General features: G+C 38.5%; 2 protein-coding genes across 13 annotated transcripts in view; one reads left to right on the top strand and one right to left on the bottom strand.

The window, feature by feature from the left end:
* The window catches only part of PRIMPOL (primase and DNA directed polymerase), a 52,181-nt gene extending 39,151 nt beyond the window's left edge, over nt 1-13,030 (top strand). For 6 of the 10 annotated variants that reach the window (XM_070460076.1, XM_070460075.1, XM_070460077.1 and 3 more), the window contains 6 exons: nt 1,402-1,487; nt 3,206-3,295; nt 3,373-3,481; nt 7,902-7,984; nt 8,065-8,111; nt 12,623-13,030. In XM_070460076.1, coding sequence (XP_070316177.1) covers nt 1,402-1,487; nt 3,206-3,295; nt 3,373-3,481; nt 7,902-7,984; nt 8,065-8,111; nt 12,623-12,868 — 661 coding nt within the window. In that variant the 3' untranslated portion in view covers nt 12,869-13,030. The remainder of the gene's footprint in view (nt 1-1,401; nt 1,488-3,205; nt 3,296-3,372; nt 3,482-7,901; nt 7,985-8,064; nt 8,112-12,622) is intronic. The other 4 variants (XM_070460079.1, XM_070460078.1, XM_070460080.1 and 1 more) reach the window with 3 other exon arrangements.
* CENPU (centromere protein U) overlaps nt 11,532-19,630 on the bottom strand; it is a 44,904-nt gene continuing 36,805 nt past the window's right edge. For all 3 annotated transcript variants that reach the window (XM_070460083.1, XM_070460084.1, XM_070460085.1), the window contains 5 exons: nt 18,641-18,719; nt 18,393-18,440; nt 17,222-17,283; nt 15,084-15,240; nt 11,532-13,604 (listed from right to left, as the gene is read on the bottom strand). In XM_070460083.1, coding sequence (XP_070316184.1) covers nt 13,491-13,604; nt 15,084-15,240; nt 17,222-17,283; nt 18,393-18,440; nt 18,641-18,719 — 460 coding nt within the window. In that variant the 3' untranslated portion in view covers nt 11,532-13,490. The remainder of the gene's footprint in view (nt 13,605-15,083; nt 15,241-17,221; nt 17,284-18,392; nt 18,441-18,640; nt 18,720-19,630) is intronic.

The raw sequence follows: 19,630 nt of genomic DNA, 5'->3' as shown, positions 1-19,630 counted from the left end.
ATAAATATAATTTACATAGATACTTCATTTGAAACATATTTCATGGGATCATTATTTATATGATTATGTCACCTGTCTTGTCTACTCAACATTATATCATAAATATTTGTCAAATTAATAATTGACCAATAAATTATCAATAATTTTTCTATATAATTTTCTATTATACTGATACACTCTAATTTACTGTCAAGTCTTACTGAACTTTTAAATTCTCATGTTTTGGTCATTTTAAGAAGTCTGAAAGACATCTTTCAATAGAAATATATGGCCTTCATTTCTCTTTACTCTGGGCTGGCAGTTTTTGTTAATTTAAGACATGTGGTTAAAGATCAGAATAAATTGTCTTGCTAAAGTAACTTGTTCTGATCCTTCTCCTTTTTGCTGCTCTTAGATATAATTTTAAAGGGAAATTCCATAGAAGTAAATTATAATAAAAATATTTAAGACACTGCACAGGGAAAGTTGTGTCCAAGCGTCCACTTGATACAGTAACTCGGGAGGGTGGGAAGATGTGTTGCCTTTCTCTATATATGTAGGGACCGTTTGAGTTTTCGTAACAAATCTTAGAAGTAACCTCACCGTCTGTTTCCTTACCTTTAAAATGGAAATATAACACCTCCTTCGTGGGGTTGTGAGGATTAAATAAGTTAGAACTGTATGTGTATGCTTCCCGCAGCGCCTGGCGCATGGAAGGTGCCACGGCGCGTGACGTTGCCGGTAGACGTTAGTTGTCACGTCTGAGATTCTAGGGATAGTACGGTCGAAAAATGACATGACTGTGCTCCCTCCGTGTTGTCGGCACCGGAACAAGGTCGCACTCTATCATGTACGGGACAAGCAACAGTAGGACTCTAAACACAGCCTGCAGTGCAGGCAGCCTCTTGATTCCCAAAGCCCGTTTCTTTTGTAGTCTCAGTATTTTACAGACGTGCAGAGGTTACCCTACGGAGCGAGGTAACTTTTGTTGTCGTCGCCTACCCGACTCAATACCAGGTCCTGTTCTTCCTGAAATAAGGGCTAAATTCTTTATGGTTGTGAATGTGTTTTTCCTTTCAGTTAATTTTTAAGCTGTTTTCCCTTTGCTTTTGTTCCTCTTTCTTTTCTATTATCCAGACTTTTAAAATTAACAAAAATTTCAAAGGCTTCTGTAGCTTCAGCATTTCTCAGGTCTTCTGATTCACTCTACAGTTGAGGAAAATACTATAAATGGTCACCAAACTAATCATTTTTTGTAGGGGTTGGATTGGTGTTTTTTAGGCAAATGTGGCATAAATATCTTGAACAGTTAGCTGTTGAACAAAGGATTTTATTATGAGACTATCTGAAATTGTGTCTTTTCAGTAGTCAGATCTCTTTAATTCTAATATTACTTTCTGTTTTACACACTTTCTTCTTCAGATTTTCAGATGCTTTACGAATTCTGACATGTGACGTACCTCAAAGTAAACAGCGAATTCAGTGTTTGAATCATACCAGTACTTCAGGTAAGTTTAAGAAAACAATTTGCTATGAAAATTTAAGATACAAAATCTATTTTTCTTCAAAATCTTAAATCTTATGTATTTATATGTACTATTCTTTCAGAACAACTGTGTTTCTCTCCAAAGTAAAAGTGTTTAAAAAAAAAAAGTATTTTAAAGCTTACTGACTTAATTTTCATCTTAGAGTGTTTTGGAGGGAAAATATGAAAATAATGTAGGTTCTTTGTCTAAAATAAGCACATATTAAAATGAAAAAACTTAAAAGATCTCTTCACCCTCTGTCCACGATCAATGATGGGTCACCACTGTTAATAGTTTCCTGTTTAACCCAGAAGAGCTTTCCTGCATTTCCAGTACATGGAGAACCCCTGCATTCTTTTAATGGCCATATAGTTTTTCATGAAATCTATATGTTCTTAATTGCTTTACTGCAGAAATCATCTTTTTCTAAGATATATTTAAACTCTCCAGTAAACTGTTATTTTTATACACACACTTTAGGCTATCATTCTTTATAAATGGGAGACTGAAAATTTAAATATACAACAAAATTGGATTGGTTACATACTGTAAAATACTCTAGCCATTTGATTTAGACTTATAAAGCCTATATGGTATGAAAAATGCCCATTTACCATGTTGAGATAAGGTTATAACATTTTATGAGGTGTGATCACAAGTTTATTTTAAAACTATGGATAACATTTTCTTATCTGTTTACTGTCTCCTCTGTTTCTAGACACTGAAGTTTATTTCTCTCATTTCTGCTTTAATATATTTTCCAAAATTTCTTTAACTATGTATACTGTTTTTGTAAGTGAAATTGGGCTATAAGAAAAGCAGATTACTCGTCTTTAAATAAGACTTTAAACAATTTTCCTTTAGGTTGTGGGTAGAAAATATAAGATGTAGTGCTCTGAAGCTCCAGGACTGGAGAACACGCCTGTGATGAGTGAGTTCATCGCGGGTTACCTCAGTGGAGACCGCACAGCATGGGAAACGGGCATCAGAACAAGGGCGTTAGAAAGGACTTCTTATAGGATCCAGGCTTGAGTTAGATGCTTCTGAGGAGTCTCCAAGGAAGAGTGGGCTTGTTTTGAGTTGGGCGCTGACAGTGACAGTTTTATGATTTAAATATCTTGATAAATCTTATCTAGAAAGAAGGCTGACTACAGGGAGACTAAAGCCACAGTTGGTAAAGGAGCAGCAGCTACTGAGACAAAATAGGCTGGCGTTTGGTCCTTTTGGTGGTTTGGAAAATGTTGTTTTGTCTGTGTTCACACATGGTTAGAGTGGTCTTCATTCTTGTCCTGAATTATCATGGCCTCAGAGTGACCTTATATGACGCTGAAGTTCTGGGAAGCAGTTTGTGATTAATGGGAGAACACCAGGGCTGAGCTCGAGGCCCCAGCCACACCGTGATCTCAAGTGACAGCATTAATCCAAGGCCAGCTCCCAGGTGTGAGGGGCTGTTCTTCTCTATCAGAATGAAGCAGGCAACTGAAGTGATTCTAAACGCTTTTTATGAAAACTAGCTACAATTTTGCATTTTACCTGCTTCCTTGTGAGAGTACACGACTAATTAAAAGACAAACCGAAGAGAAGCAAAAAAACCAAACAGTGGCAGGAGCGGGCTGTAAAGCACGGGTGTACTGAACAACTTAAAGTTTAACTCCTCATCTTTTAGCTGTTACAATTTATAAATAATTTTTCTGTTGCAGTAGAAACCATCCAAGGTTTTCAGTGTTCACCTTACCCTGAAATTGATCAATTTGTTCTCTCACTGGTGAACAAAAATGGCATTAAAGGAGGTAAAGATAATTTTATTCTTTATTAACTGTTATACAATAGAGTAATAGTACCTTTAGAAACATTATTTGTGGTTCAGGAATTCGGCGGTGGAACTACTTTTTCCCAGAAGAACTGTTGGTTTATGATATTTGTAAATACCGCTGGTGTGAAAACATTGGAAGAGCCCATAGGAGCAATAATATCATGTAAGTAATACTGCTTGTTAATGAGTTCTGTGTATTTAACCAGTATTATATTTTAAATGTTTATAATTTAAGATGAAAATATAAACATGATTTTGTTATAATAGATATAGTTGTAACTCATACAACTTATATTTTATTTGGCTTCTGCTTTTTAATATTTAATTTTGAATATCTTAATTATTACCTTGCCTTGGCATATATCTTTATTTGTACTTTATTTGGTAAAATAACCCCTTAAATAGTGAAATCTTGAGGAAACTACAGCAGAATTGAGTGGGGCTAGAAAGAAATGAGAGCCAGTAGCCATTGGCCCTTGACACCTACAGAGTCTAAATCAAAAGTGAGCAAATTTGGGAAAGAAGGAAACTACTCTGTTAGAGTTTAAGAATTGGAGTTAGTTATGTTAACATGTTCAAGACAAAGAATAGTGCAGAAGAAAACCAGTAATTATTGAATGCTTGCTTGCACATGCAAGGCACTGTTTTTGGAGTTGTCTTTTAAATGCCCTGGCAAAAGAGGAAATAAAGGATGAAGGAAACATTCAGAATAGGGATAAAATAGAAACCCAGTCATTATCATTTATGATGTTAGCATGTTTTAATATCTGACGTCTGGAGGAAATGGCAACCCACTCCAGTATTCTTACTGGGCAATTGCATGGACAGAGGAGCCTGGTGGGTTACAGTCCATGGGGTCGCAAGAGTTAAGACACAACTTAGCAACTAAACCATGACCAGCCAATACCTAATATCAAAGCTCAGACTTCAATATATAAAGCTGTTACAGCACATGGACCAGGCATGAGAAAGTGATCAGGAAACTTTTGTTAAAAAGCTGGAAAACATCTTAGATATTATGATTCAGTGCTGTAATATATACATAGATTAATTCAGTTAAAAAAAAACTTCAAAAACTCAGTGTACAAAAATATAACAGAAAAACACAAAAAAGGACCACCTGTAGTCCCAGAACTATGGTTATGATTTTGCTGTATCTTCCTAGTTTTTTCTGTTCATGAATGTTTGCCAGAAAGTCATTTCATATAATGATTATTTAACTTTGAGATCCTCAGATTGCTATGTATTTCTTTCTGAAGAATTACAGGTTGTATTATTATCCACAGTGTATTCAAGTGTGAAACACATCGTGTATATATATGTGCATATACTTGCCATATCTACCACTTAACCTCAGAAGTACCTTGTGGGCCCAAGCACAGTTTCTTTAGAGATTACAGCTGTTCAGTTCAGTTCAGTCGCTCAGTCGGGTCTGACTCTTTGCAACCCCATGAACTGCAGCACGCCAGGCCTCCCTGTCCATCACCAACTCCCGGAGTCCACCCAAACACATGTCCATCAAGTTGGTGATGCCATCCAACCATCTCATCCTCTGTCATCCCCTTCTCCTCCTGCCCTCAGTCTTTCACAGCATCACGGTCTTTTCAAATGAGTCAGCTCTTCTTATAGCTGTCATCTTGAATTTTGTGGTAATCTTTACCTCTTTATGGTTTTTCCATGTTTACTTGCATATCCAAACAACATAATATTTCATTTTACATTTTTTAATCTTATGGTAAATTGATCCTTTGACTTGCTTTTGGGTCAGCATTATACTCATGAGGTTTATGCATACTGCAGCATGTAGCTGTTGCTTGTTTTCATCATTGTATATATAAGTAGACCAGTTCATCTGCTGTCCTGCTATGGACATTTGGCTTGCTGCTATAAACAATGAAGCTACAAATATTGTATATATCACTTAGTGCACATATGCAAGAGTTTCTCAAAGTGTATTTCTAAAACTAGAATTGCTGTGCCATAGAATATGCTTGTATTTAATTTTTTTAGATAAATTATTCTCCCAAATGGTCATGCTACTTGATACTCCCACCAGCACTGTTTTTAGATTTTGTCCTGCCCCATATTCTTACCAAAATTTTACTGTCGTTAGGCTTTTAAAATTTGTTTTGCTAATCTGGTGAGTTTAAATGGGATTGTGGTTTTCATCTGAATTTCCCTGATTACTAATAAATTGGAGGATTGGATTGTCAAACCTCCCTCATCCAAATCAGAGATCTTACCCAGTGATAAGCTTTACTAGTAGTTTTAAAGGTATAAGGATGCAGAGTCAGGCCTGGGACAGCAGGCACGGCTCCCCACGTCCTTCCTGCACCGGACGCTTTCTCTACCTCCAGCTGAGAGTCGACGCAGGCGCTAGCAGTCACCGTACAAAGCAGGGACACTGAGGTTACGAGCCCTCTGTTATATTCACGGTTACATAGCATGTGTGACGTGTGCAGGGAACCGTGTCTTATAAGCCCACAGACTCTAGGCTTGTTCACCATATACAGAAATCAGAGACCTCCTGCCAAGAGCATTCTTTACAGACAGGGACTCTCAGCTTGGCAAACTGCCACTGGCCCAGAGGTTCCCAGACTTTATCAGTTCATGCTGCCCTTAGTATCTTAACTTTTTCACATTGCTCCAAGGATGAAAGAAATACCTATTAATACTTATTAGTCAGTTTCAAGCAACTTACTAAATATTTGCCCTGATAATTTATTGGCACTTTGAAAAAACAATATTCATCAACTGAAAGAAAGTATTCTTAGTTCATTTTTAAATTGAGATATAATTGCCATTTAACATACTAGCTAGCTTCAGGTGTAAAACATTTGATATCTGTGGACAATTACAAAATGATGTCCACAGTAAGTCTAGTTAATATCTATCACCATGCATAGATAGTTACATTTTTGTTTTCTTGTGATGAGAACTTTTAAGATTTACCAATTTGTATTAACTATAGTTACTATGTATATATTATATCACATTGACTTGACTTATACCTGGAAGTTTGGACCTGTTGACTCTTGAGCATACTTATTAATGGGCTGTGTGTCCTTTTACACTGCATGCATAAACTCAGACTCTGGAATCAGGCTGGACACCGCCACCCTCACGGTCATGTCTCATTCCACATTTATGCCACTTTTATCACCACCACCAGTACCAGACACCCAGCTCTATAAAGACAGGACATCACTGAAAGGAACAGAAAGGGTGATACCATACTGAGCCTGTGAATTACAAGCAGGCAGTTTGCACGGTGCTTGACAGGTGTCAGGTGTCACCCTGTGCCCTGAAAGAGGAACTGTCCTGCATCGCCCTGGCGCACTTTGGAAACTGTAGCATTTGTCTGTTTATTACAAAGTCTGTTATTGGAATGTTCACAGGGCTCTTAAGACTGAGTTGCCAGCCCATTTTTCTCTCCTTGGTAAATGTCCCAAACACATTGATTGATAACCATGTTGTGTTTCTTTTCTATGAAATGTGGGAAGATTTTAAATTACTTTAAAAAAAACTTAGTGGTTATAGGATTCTTTGGGTTTTCTGTAACTTTGCTTGGTTTGGTATATTTTTATCTAGTACTGTGTCTTTTCTACCAAAATTTTCAGCATTACTAGAAAAAGTAATATATATTTTTAATATATATTTGTAGTTATATCTCGATTTCTAATACCACTTGTGTCTTTATACCTTTTTTGATTAATCTTGAATTTTATTAATGTTCATTTTGTCCTCAATGACTTTTTAAAATTTTTGTTTATTTCTGCCTTTTAAGATTTATTCTGTTGTTCATTTTCTAAATTGTGTTACTGCTAAAGATTCTAAATTTCTAAAGATCACTTTAGCTCAGTTTCACATTTTATTATTTACTTTCGGCACCACTGTGAGGCTTGAGGGATCGTAGTTCCCCGACCAGGGATTGAATTTGTCTCTTGGCAGTGAGAGCATGGAATCCTAACCACTGTATTGCCAGGGAATTCCCCTCACCTATTTCAATATGTAATTTCAATTCCATTCAATTCTAAGCATGTTCTAATTTCCACCATGAATTTTCCTTGAGTCACTTGGTTATTAAGAAAAATGTTTTAAATTTCTGAGTTTCAGTTCTTTTCATTGCTTATTTACAAATAACCTGTTTTGTGGTCAGAGAATGTGTGAATAAGTACTTTTAAATTCCCATTCAAATTTTCCATATCCTCTGAGTTTTGGAGAGGTTGTTTGGTATCAGTTATCAAAAGAATGTTTGTAAAAAAAAAATCTTAAATTATGGTTGAATATTTGTTTACTCTTGAAGTTCTGTCAGTTTTGCTCACATATTTTGAAGATCTCTTATTTGGTGGGAACAAGTTGGGAATTATATCTTCCTGGGAGAAACTTTGGTCAGTATATAATTTTTGCCCTAAAATTCATTTTGTGTGATATTTTTGGCAACCACCATTTGCCAGATGTTTTCATCCTATCTTTTCTCCATCTTTAAGTGTTAGGCATCTCTCTTGTAAATGGTATGTAACTGAATTTTGCTTTCTATCCTGTCTGGAAAGTAATTTTTACTTTTTGTTTTAAATGTAAAGGATTTTGGTTGACCTGAAAAATGAAGTTTGGTATCAAAAATGTCACGACCCTGTCTGCAAAGCAGAAAACTTCAAATCTGACTGTGAGTTACTGATTTTTACATTTACCACAAAGTAAAAATTAGATATTATATAAAATAGTTCTACTATCTTTCTGATTCAGGCTATCCACTGCCTGCTGAAGTGTGTCTTCTGTTTCTTCTCAAAGAGGTGAGTGCAGTTTTTAGTTTCCTTCTGGTTTTTAAGTAGTTCTTGGTACAATGGTTAAACGAGCTAATGCTGTCTAGGTATTGTCTAAAAACAGTTTGGTACTTTGTTTCCACTTAGGAATATGTTATATTGATTGTTCCATCTCAGCACACATCTGATAGGAACTTCATTTTTTCCCACTGCTGCATAAGAAATTGTGTAGATAGCTATTAACCAGTTTCAGACATTTTGCTTTCTCATTTTCTTGCTTTACAAAGTATATTTTCTTTATATCTAGGAAGGATTTCTAGAAATATTTCTAGGATTTCTAGAATTGTGTCAAACGGTATATGTATATACGCTTTAAACTTCAGTAGATAACCAGATTGCCAAACCAATTTTTCTTTAAAAAAACTCATTTATATCACTTATCCAAGTAATTCACATTCATTGTAGAAAAACATTACAAAATACATAAAGTGCAAAAGGAAAAAATCATCCTAATAATTTTACCACTCAGATAATTGATGTAAATGTTTTGGTCTGTAGCTTCCAAAATTTGTATGTGCTTGTGTTTTGTTTTTTTTAAGTCATAGTGTATATGCTACTATATTGTAGGGTTTTTTCTACTTAAACTGTCATATTTTCTGTATTACCAAATTGTTGTCCATAAAAGTGATAGGAAATTAGATGTCCAGTTTAAGGACATACCTGTTACCCTCCACTTGCCATTTCTTATTTTTACATTTTAATCTTTACCACTGAGCATCTCGACCATTCAGATATGACCTAAATCAAATCCCTAATGATTATACAGTGGAAGTGAGAAATGGATTTAAGGGACTAGATCTGATAGGAGTGCCTGATGAACTATGGGCAGAGGTTCATGACATTGTACAGGAGACAGGGATCAAGACCATCCCCCAGAAAAAGAAATGCAAAAAAGCAAAAGGGCTGTCTGAGGAGGCCTTACAAATAGCTGTGAAAAGAAGAGAAGCAAAAAAGCAAAGGAGAAAAGGAAAGATATATGCATTTGAATGCAGAGTTCCAAAGAATAGCAAGGAGAGATAAGAAAGCCTTCCTCAGTGATCAAACCAAAGAAATAGAGGAAAACAACAGAATGGGAAAGACTAGAGATCTCTTCAAGAAAATTAGAGATACCAAGGGAACATTTCATGCAACGATGGGTTCGATAAAGGACAGAAATGGTATGGACCCAACAGAAGCAGAAGAGATTAAGAGGTGGCAGGAATACACAGAAGAACTGTACAAAAAATACCTTCACGACCCAGATAATCACAATGTGATCACTCACCTAGAGCCAGACATCCTAGAATGTGAAGTCAAGTGGGCCTTCGGAAGCATCACTATGAACAAAGCTAGTGGAGGTGATGGAATTCCAGTTGAGCTATTTCAAATCCTAAAAGATGCTGCTGTAAAAGTGCTGCACTCAATATGTCAACAAATTTGGAAAACTCAGCAGTGGCCACAGGACTGGAAAAGGTCAGTTTTCACTTCAATCCCAAAGGCAATGCCAAAGAATGCTCAAACTACCACACAATTGCACTCACCTCACATGCTAGTAAAGTAATACTCAAAATTCTCTAAGCCAGGCTTCAACAATATGTGAACCGTGAACTTCCATATATTCAAGCTGGGTTTAGAAAAAGGCAGAGGAACCAAAGATCAAATTGCCAACATCCACTGGATCATCGAAAAAGCAAGAGAGTTCCTGAAGAACATTTATTTCTACTTTATTGACTATGCCAAAGCCTTTGACTGTATGGATCACAATAAACTGTGGAAAATTCTGAAAGAGATGGGAATACCAGACCACCTGACCTGCCTCCTGAGAAATCTGTATGCACAGGTCAGGAAGCAACAGTTAGAACTGGATATGGAACAATGGACTGGTTCCAACTAGGAAAAGGAGTATGCCAAGGCTGTATATTGTCACCCTGCTTATTTAACTTATATGCAGAGTACATCATGAGAAACACTGGGCTGGATGAAGCACAAGCTAGAATCAAGATTGCTGGGAGAAATATCAATAACCTCGGATATGCAGATGACACCACACTTACGGCAGAAAGTGAAGAACTAAAGAGCCTCTTGATGAAAAGTGAAAGAGGAGAGTGAAAAAGTTGGCTTAGAGCTCAGCATTCAGAAAACTAAGATCATAGCATCCAGTCCCATCCCATGACTTCATGGCAAATAGATGGGGAAACAGTGTCAGACTTTATTTTCTTGGGCTCCAAAATCACTGCAGATGGTGACTGTAGCCATGAAATTAAAAGACGCTTACTCCTCGGAAGGAAAGTTATGATCAACCTAGACAGCATATTAAACAGCAGACATTAGTTTGCCAATAAACGTCCGTCTAGTCAAGGCTATGGTTTTTCCAGTAGTCATGTGCAGATGTGAGAGTTGGACTATAAAGAAATCTGAGTGCCGAATAATTGATGCTTTTGAACTGTGGTGTTGGAGAAGCCTCTTGAGAGTCCCTTGGACTGCAAGGAGATCCAACCAGACCGTTCATTGGGAGGACTGATGTTGAAGCTGAAACTCTTAATACTTTGGCCACCTGACGCGAAGAAGTGACTCACTTGAAAAGACCCTGATGCTGGGAAAGATTGAAGGCAGGAGGAGAAGGGGACGACAGAGGATGAGATAGTTGGACAGCATCAATGACTCAGTGGCCATGAGTTTGGGTGGACTCTGGAAGTTGGTGATGGACAGGGAGGCCTGGCGTGCTACAGTCCATGGGGTCGCAAAGAGTCTGACATGACTGAGCGACTGAATCTTTAGCAAGCTGGTAGACATAAAGTGGTATTTCAGGTGTTTTAATTTCCAGTTTAACATTCAGATTTTTCTATGTTTTTCTATGTTTCTATTATGGATTGCCTATAACTGCCCTCTGTTTACTTTTATATGACGTCTTACTAATATTTTACAAAAACTTTGTATTAAGTACTCTTGTCATGTTATTTTCTAGACTCCCCCCCCCCCCCCCCCCACATCTATCAGCCTTTTGTTTATGGTGTTATGGTTAAAATGAAAGTTACCTGCTATAGCTGAATGAGTGCTTGAGTTTATAATCTAGGTAACAGTCTGGTACATAATTCAGTTCAATTTTAAAAACCTCTCTCCTGGAAAAATTTATACTGAAATGGTAGAAATCTCCTTGATCTGTAGGAGCTGGATATAAAATACCTGATTTTGCCAGAGTCTCTAGTATAAACTACTAGGTTAAAAAGTGTTTTGAAAGAACCAAACTTTGTCTCTAAGAATATTTCATCCTTGTTTATTTGAAGTGTTATTTTGATAAATGGCTGTGGTTTTAGTGGGTTTCTGAAAGTTTTTTATTCCTGCTGATCTAGTAACATCTTGAAAACACCAAGTTGTAAGTACCTTTGGTGTACAGTATTACCACTGCTTGGATTTAACTTATTTTGGCTTTTTATTTAAAGTTAAAAAAACAGTATAATAAACCCATCACTTCGTTTTTTAACAGTTAACATTTTCTTTAGCATTTTAAACTAAACTACATTTGCCTGTTTTTCTATTGCAATGAAAAGAAGTTTTACCCTGCAGAAGGAGAAGCCCTCCTGTGCACCTTTTCTCTGGATTTGCTGCTTGTTATTAAACACTGGGCCACACTTGTTTTCTCCCGCTACTGTACACAGGACACATTATTTTTGACGAATCTTGTCTTAGGCATTTCAGGCTGCTGTAACCAAGTTCCTCAGACTGAGTGACTTAAAAACAACAAATTTCTCAGAGTTCTGGAGGCTGGACAGTCCAAGATCATGGTGCTGTAGACTCAGCTTCTGGGGGTCACAGAGCTAGCACCAGTCCCTTCTGGTCTCAGCACCTGCCTCCTGCAGACCTCACCTCTTGCTATCACCACACTGGGCGTCAGGATCCTAACCAGTGAATCTGGGGAAGGGGGTGACAAACTTTCAGTCCATAACAAGTCTCTTTAGAGTAAGTGCAGATATCAAAACCCTTCATCTCTTTAATATTCAAGCATGTAGCTGGAGAATAAAAGCATTCTTATACATTGATAGTGAAATTATTCAGGATATTCCATGTTGATACAATACTGTTTAACACTAAAAATCAGTCATACTTTGACAGTTATCCCAAACTTTTCAATCCATGTTAATTGTAAAACTATCGAGAAATCAGTCTGTTAAGATAGCAGATACCAGTTTGCCTTCAGGTAGACTACAGACCATCCACTTTTAAAGAATATCAATCTGCCTTTGCTGTGGCCCCGTCAGTGTACTCTGGAAAGAACGCGCCACAGGAGCTGCAGGCATTCCCAATCTGGAGCTCTGTGAGCGCACAAAGAGGCAGCAGTGATGAGCCCATGATGGCTGCATTGGAGACAGTACCGTCCAGTGTTCATTTTAGTATCTGTTGAACTGAATCCCTTAATTCAGTATCAACTATCTGGTGAAATTACCACACATTCTGTCTGATTAATTTTCTTCCTGCTCTGTGCTCCCTCCATTCTGGAACTACAGGAAGAGGAGTTTGCAACAGATACAGCAGCAAACACTGAAACCAAGGGTCCTCGTGAACCATCAGCTAGCGTGTCATCAAAAGGTGCATGTCCCGATGCTGACTGGGATAACGGCATTGATGATACTTACATTTTGGAGGCTACAGAAGATGCTGAATTAGCAGAAGCTGCAGAGAACAGTCTTCTTGTTTACAATGGGATGGATGAAATTCCTGATGAACTACTAATAGAAGTATTACAAGAGTAGCTAATTATGGACACTGATATAACTAGGCTATAATCTGCATGAAGGCAGATTTACTACCATTAAATTATAGTAACTTATTAAATAAGCCTGTTATACCAACTGTTTTATTTATCACTTTACTTCCAAATCTTATTTACTGAAATAAACCAGTTTTACTGAAAATTAGCTCCGGTGTGCTTATTAAATTCAGTAGAATTCTCCTTATGTGATTAACTATGTTCACATCAGCTTAATTTTGGATGTTTATTTTTAGGGTAAAGCTTCTGTATGCTTAAGGGCTGATGAGGTGTCGTTCTAAAACATTTTAAAACTTTATACTTGGTGTTAACTAGAAAAGTTAATTATGGCCTCTAAAACTATTATACCTAGCCATTTAATTTTAATGACAAAGCAATATTAAATTCTGGTGACAAGATCATACAAACAGTCTGAACAGTAAGACAGTTTCCTGCTTTTAAACTTATCTGAGAATGTTGCATAACAATAAAAAATATTTAATTCAAATTAATAGTAATAAAGTTCAGGTTTTCTTCTCATCTTTGTGCAAAAATATATACTGTCTGTTACCTTCTAAAACTATCACGAGACTAATCTTAAATGTGCACATCTTAGTAGACTGGTCTCATTTCTGGTCAAGGAGCTTCTCTAATTGACAGTTGATATTCTGCAAATGATTTTCAGCTCCTAAAAGGGGTCTTGCTTTGAACAGCAAAGCTGGAAGGCTGGATGAATCATACTGTTGAAGAAAAATATTTAGATGAATAAAAAAACTTACCTAAGCCAATGTAACTTATAAAAACCTTTTAAAATCCTATCCATTTTATGTAGTTCAATGTTATGACCAACTGCCAATGATGATAATATGTGTTTTCCATGAATCACTCATTTTTACGAAATTTGTTTTAATCCATCACCTTAGAATAACTGATAAACAGGTTGCAAGGGAACTGCTCTGCAAAGCTTGAGCTACTCATCCAAAAGACCAGCTGGCTCAAGAACAGTGGCATCTGAATTATTTAAACCAAAATCTCCCTGGACAGGTCAAGACATGGTCTGGGCAAGTTAGCTAGACCTCTGTGGGGTCAGCTTGATCTCATGCTGTTTTAAACACAGTCAACTGTGTGGCAGGTTTACTCTAAGAACTGATGGAATGAGAACACCAGGCCCATACAATTCATCTAGAAAAATTACTTTTTGAGAAGATGTGGTTCTCAGTTGCCAATCCAAATGTCCTTAATGATTAAAGACAAAATTAAATACAAACCCAGCATAAAAATAGGAAACAAAACTCATTAAGTTTGAAACTAAAGCCAAATATCATGGTACAGTTTATATCTAAGGGTGAATGACTAAAATCCTGACAGCTATATCATACTTAGAATATTTTGTTACTTATGTTTTCAAGGTGGTTTTCTTAGAAATGAAATTAAGCACAAACCTATCAGTGACTGTGATCCAAATAATTTTGTCTATATCACCTACCCTTAGGCAATTGAGTTTAACAAATATTTGAGGGCCTACTGTGTTCAAGCTGTTGTACCAGGCGGCACCTGCTCTTAGAGGAGGGGTTGTGGGGGTAGGAAGCAATAACATTAGGTCCTGGATTCTTAGTTTTAAGAAAAGAGGTGAGGCATATACCCTCGTGTCTACACTCTGAAAGCATAACACAGACACACTACTATATATAAAACAGATAACAAGGACAGGGTCAGTTACATTCAGTATCTTGTAATATAGAAAAGAATCTATACCAACCACCCTTTTCCCTCCTGCATGCCCTCTTAAAACATTTTCAACTTCTAAAATCACACCTACTATTGATATGGGATAATGGCTAGTTTTTCAGACACAAAAGATAGTAAAAATACTGGCTGAACGAAGACAAGAGGTTGGTCTTTAAAACTTGTATAGGTTTTAGTGGTCTTAGTCTTAGGTTGACGACAGTTGAGTTTTGTCCAGAGGATACACTTCCCTTCAAGAAATCCAGTTCTCTGAAGCTTAAATACCTTAGTAAAATCAGTGTTTCTGGATTTTCCTTTACCTCTCTGGCCTTAATTAATTAGCTAAGAAGCAGTGAGAACAAATTTTCACCAATTTATAGGGATGCTTTTTGGGTAGACCTGACATCTCCATTGTTCTCTCCTCGAAGCTCTGGTTCTCTAACAGACTGCCCTGTGTCTTCTGAAGCAGAGTGAAAATTAAAAACTGAACTTACTGTTTCCTTTACACTTGGTTCTTCCTCTTGAACATCTGAGTAATCTTGATGAAGCTGTTTGAGATTGGACAGGAAATATGCTGCCTTCCTAAGGGAAGCTTTTCTCTCCTGAAGTTCCTCATACTTTATTTGTAGTTGTTTCAGCTCTGGTTCTACCCTAAAACAAAAAGATATTTTTCCCAAAAAGATATGACAAAGTGGAACTACAGCCTAAGGTATAATATGAGGTGCAGCATGCAAGGATTCTGAGTGAAGTAAACAGGCGAGGTGGGCTAGGTGGCTTAAAATGTCATTCGCTTTGAAATGATCAATGTGAGTGATTCTGCAATCAATTTAAATGTAGCAAAAACTCTGAAATATGATGCCTAAAAAGTACTTAGCAGTGAGGCCCAAATAAAAACACGCCTTATGTATCTTAAAGTTTATTAAGTCATTTTAAGAGTCTTAGGAACTACTGAATTAAAACATATACTTGGGTATCAAGATTTTAGGGCCCCAGACGGATGTAGACTGACATTGCAGTTTAGCAGTCAGAGCATGGACAGAAAGCCTTTCCTCTGCCCCCTGCCTCACTGAAACTGTGTCCAAGTCTAATAAAAGCAGCGGAGAAACCATCTCTGCCTGGGTGAGATGTGCGACCTTGGGCAACCTGCTTTCTGTCTCAGTAGCTTATGAGTCTCTAAACATATAAAATAAAAAGGATAATTTGGATTTTGTGGACCAATTTATAAAAGAATGGGGAATGGTTACCATCTTTTATTCTCACAAAGATGTATTTTAAAAACCTGGTCTAATATCATTTTATAGAAGTCCCTGTAACAGCTCTGTACACTGAACCAGTGCCATGTTCTGGGAAACCCCTGAGCCAGCAGGGTCGTGGGCAGGAGGGCTGGGTCAGGAGCCAGTGGGCAGACACTGGGTCCTGGCTCCCCTGGTTCCTGGGTAGGGGGCTGTCAGAACATTACCACCCTGTGCCTTAGGTTTTCCACATGTAAAATGATACATATTTTGTTTCTTTCTATGCCTTTTCAAAATACTATACTTCTCAACTTCTACAATTCTGTCTAGAAAAAGGATCAAAAGCTCTGTGAGACAGATCCGAGTCTTATATAGTTGTCTTGTGGCCAAACAACCTGCCTCCCAGGGTTATGGTGATGGTTAATGAGTTGGTATAATAAAGCACTTAGGACAGCGCCCAGCGACACACAGCTGACACCTGAAAAAACTTCCCATCATGATCTTTACTTTTCTGACTTTGGCCTGGGCCCATGAAGGTTGCAGTGCCGGCCAGCAGCACCTGTCCAGAGGCTGGCTCTGGAAACCAAAGGCCTAGACAACCCATTTCTCCCTCTTCTAGACTTCTGGGGCAGGTCTCTTCTTTCAAACTTAGTACTCACTTACAGGTTATCTTCTAAGACCACTTTCCAAGCTATTTTAAGGCTCCTGAAGGGCAGAGAGCGTATCTGACACTGCTTATTCTGCTGCTGCTTAGCCCCCCGGCTCACCCGGCCGTCCTGTCTGTAAGGAAGACCGCCGCAAACCCAGCGGATGGCCTGCGCTCCCATCTTCCTGAACACACGGGGAGACAGACCCGGAAATTCTGGCCTGACACCCGGGCTCACGCATGTCATACCAAGCAATACGTCTCAACGACACTCATGCAAACTGGTAACGCCTCACACGACACTTAACTGTGTGCTATGCCAGTCACCGTGTGGCACTTTCTGTGTATTTATTCACTTGGGTCTCTCAACACCCTGTGAGGTATAGTTACTGTTATGCTCATTTGCAAATGAGGGAACTGAGAGGTTAAGTACCTGCCCAAGGTTGCACAGCCAGAAAGTGGTAGAGCCTGGACTAAAACCCAGGCCACCCAGTTCTCAAGTCTATGCATTAAGTGTCCAATCAGAACACCTCTCAGGTGGGAGCTGAGAGATCTAGTGGTGGATAGATGAGGGCTGATTTGCGAAAAGTTTCTCAACTCAGTGGCATAACCTCCCTTGACTAAGCTTCCAAGCTCAGAGAAGACCTGGTGTTTAAATGCAACACAGCAGCAAGTTTTACAACAAAGCCTCACATGAAACGCTGTGATTAAATCTTGTTCTAAGTTCTCAAAGAGGATTTTGATATTATCTTACCGAAGCAATTCATCCTGGGCTTCAATCAAATGCTGCCTTTTCTTTTCGATATCGGAGATCATCTAATAACAAAAATTTGTTACATTTTGTAAATATTTCAGCACTGCCTTATACACTGTGCCAGGTATTGGAGCACAGTGGGAAACACGGCAAACCCCATTCTTACCAACGTTGGTCACACAGGGCAGACAGACATGACATACAAACAAGGTGTAATCACAGCTTGTGACGTGTGCTAAGACGGGAAAGAAGAGGGAACTGAAGTCCAGGGGGATCCACTTGCGGACAGCCCTGAAGAGGAGGGCCATATTTTACTACCCTGTGAGCTATCAAGTACGGCACTGTGATGCTCTCTAGGTACACCAGGAAAATACTGAAGCACAGGCGTGCCATGACACAATTTGTATTTTACAGAGAACATTTCGACAGAATTCAGTGCATCATCTCAACTATCACTTTTTGCGACTACCTCATATTCCACTGCTGGACATTCAGACTACTCCTGCTTGCCCATGAGAGATGCAGGAATGACCAACAAGAGATTAAAACTGAAAAACAACAAAGGCTGTTGTTTTTCACCAGAAGGAAAACCATCCATTTCAAACCCATTTCTGTTACAAATGTAGAGGGGGGCTGTGCTTCCACACGTGGATTCATGCAACTTTAGAGCTAGAACAAGGGATGCTTTTTGGCCCAACTGTAAACAGATGGGCTGGAAGGGCCTTGTGTTTCCTTGCAGACCTCCTGGCAACAGGACATTGAGGCAGCAGCACCGTGACAAGGAGATCCCCTGACCCTTAACCCAGTATTCTTCCTAGTCTGCCGTTTCTCCTGAGACACAAGACAGTTCTTCAGTCTGAAAGACTTCTGACATACAGTAGTGATAAACACATAATACATAATACTCAACCATGTAAATGGTCATTTTGGGCTTGAGAGCCATTTTCAGGGCAACTGGGAGCCCCATTCCTTAGCCTACGTCTCAACAACATTATTGACTTGATCAGTACTCACCTGAATGGTCACCAGATCGACCAAACAAAAGCCTGACTAAAAAGATAAAAGGCCTTAACACAAACTCTGTAGGTCACAAAACCCAGAGTCAGGTCTTTACTTGCTACATATATGCACGTTCTACAGGACACTGTTTTTAGTTACGTGAGTGATTTACCTTAGCATTCTTCCTTTTCAGAGTCTTCAACATCTGGATGTCTTGAAGCTACACAAAACAAAAAATAAATATTTGCATGTATTTTCCAAAGTCAAGTGTTTATCAGTTTACAACATATATTCAGTTTCTAAGGAGCTCTTTACCACACTGGCAGCAAATGCAAGCTTTACCAAGACAACAATGAGCTGTTAAGGATTAGTTAAAAAAAAAAAAAAATTAGACCAACCAATTTATGTCACTGAACTTACCATTTTGATGAGTTCTTCTTTCAAATCAGAATGAAATTTATTGATGGCTGCCTTACAAACTCGAGAGTCCATTTTTTGTCTGTAGCAGAATTTAAAAAAAAGTCAAACTTAGGTATTCTCTGAAGGATCTGGAAAGGTGTGTTTCATTTGTTTAGCATTCCCATGGACACACACAGTTTGGTATGTGCCAATCTGAATAAGATGGCATGGTCAGCTTGCAGCCCTTTCTCAGATTTAAAAAAATACTGGAAGCCTCTCAAGAAAAACAACTGGAACTCTCTCTCCTAAGTCCTCACACATGTGGCCAGCACTTCCCGACACTGGTCACACCCACAGGTGACACTAAACCATATGGAAAGTGATGCTCCCAGGCAATCCCAGTCTTCCCTGCCGCCTGACCCAGGGACCAGCAGACTTCAGCCCTTCCTCCCTCCCTGCTACAACTGGAGAAGGGGCTGGGTCACATGTTTGGACTAACCGATAAGTAAGTAGCCAGAAGCCAGCATAGTTCTGCAAAAACTATAAAGCTGACCCAAACAAAGAAACTGGTTTGGGTCCCTGTCGTCAGGGACAGAAGAGCCCAGTCTCCCTCCCTCACAGCTGGATGCAGACCCATGGTGACCCACACCCTGCCAGGGGGAAGCTACCCCCCTCCTCTGCCTCGTCACAGAACGACACTAGAATTTAAAGTCTGAATTGAAAATAAACCTCTTGTGTGAGTGACAGCTTGTCACATAGCTATTTTTTTCTTGGGGGAAATACATGAGGAAAAGTCGCCCAGGAGAAGGGGACCAGGCCCATGGTCTAATTCTTCAAGACGCTAAGCAGGAGAGATGGCCTGCACTTTTGAATACAGTTTTTGTAAAACTTTAAATCAAAAAAAAAAAAAAAGAAAAAAAAAAAGGAAAAAAAAAAAGGATGTTAAAAGTATTTCTAGTGACATCAGAAGATGGTGGAATAAGAGACCCCAGACCTCATTCCTCCACAGGG

This window comes from Odocoileus virginianus, chromosome 32 (genome assembly GCF_023699985.2).
Source record: "Odocoileus virginianus isolate 20LAN1187 ecotype Illinois chromosome 32, Ovbor_1.2, whole genome shotgun sequence".
Taxonomy (NCBI): domain Eukaryota; kingdom Metazoa; phylum Chordata; class Mammalia; order Artiodactyla; family Cervidae; genus Odocoileus; species Odocoileus virginianus.
Note: the sequence above shows the minus strand (reverse complement) of the source record. Positions and strands in the feature narration are given on the sequence as shown.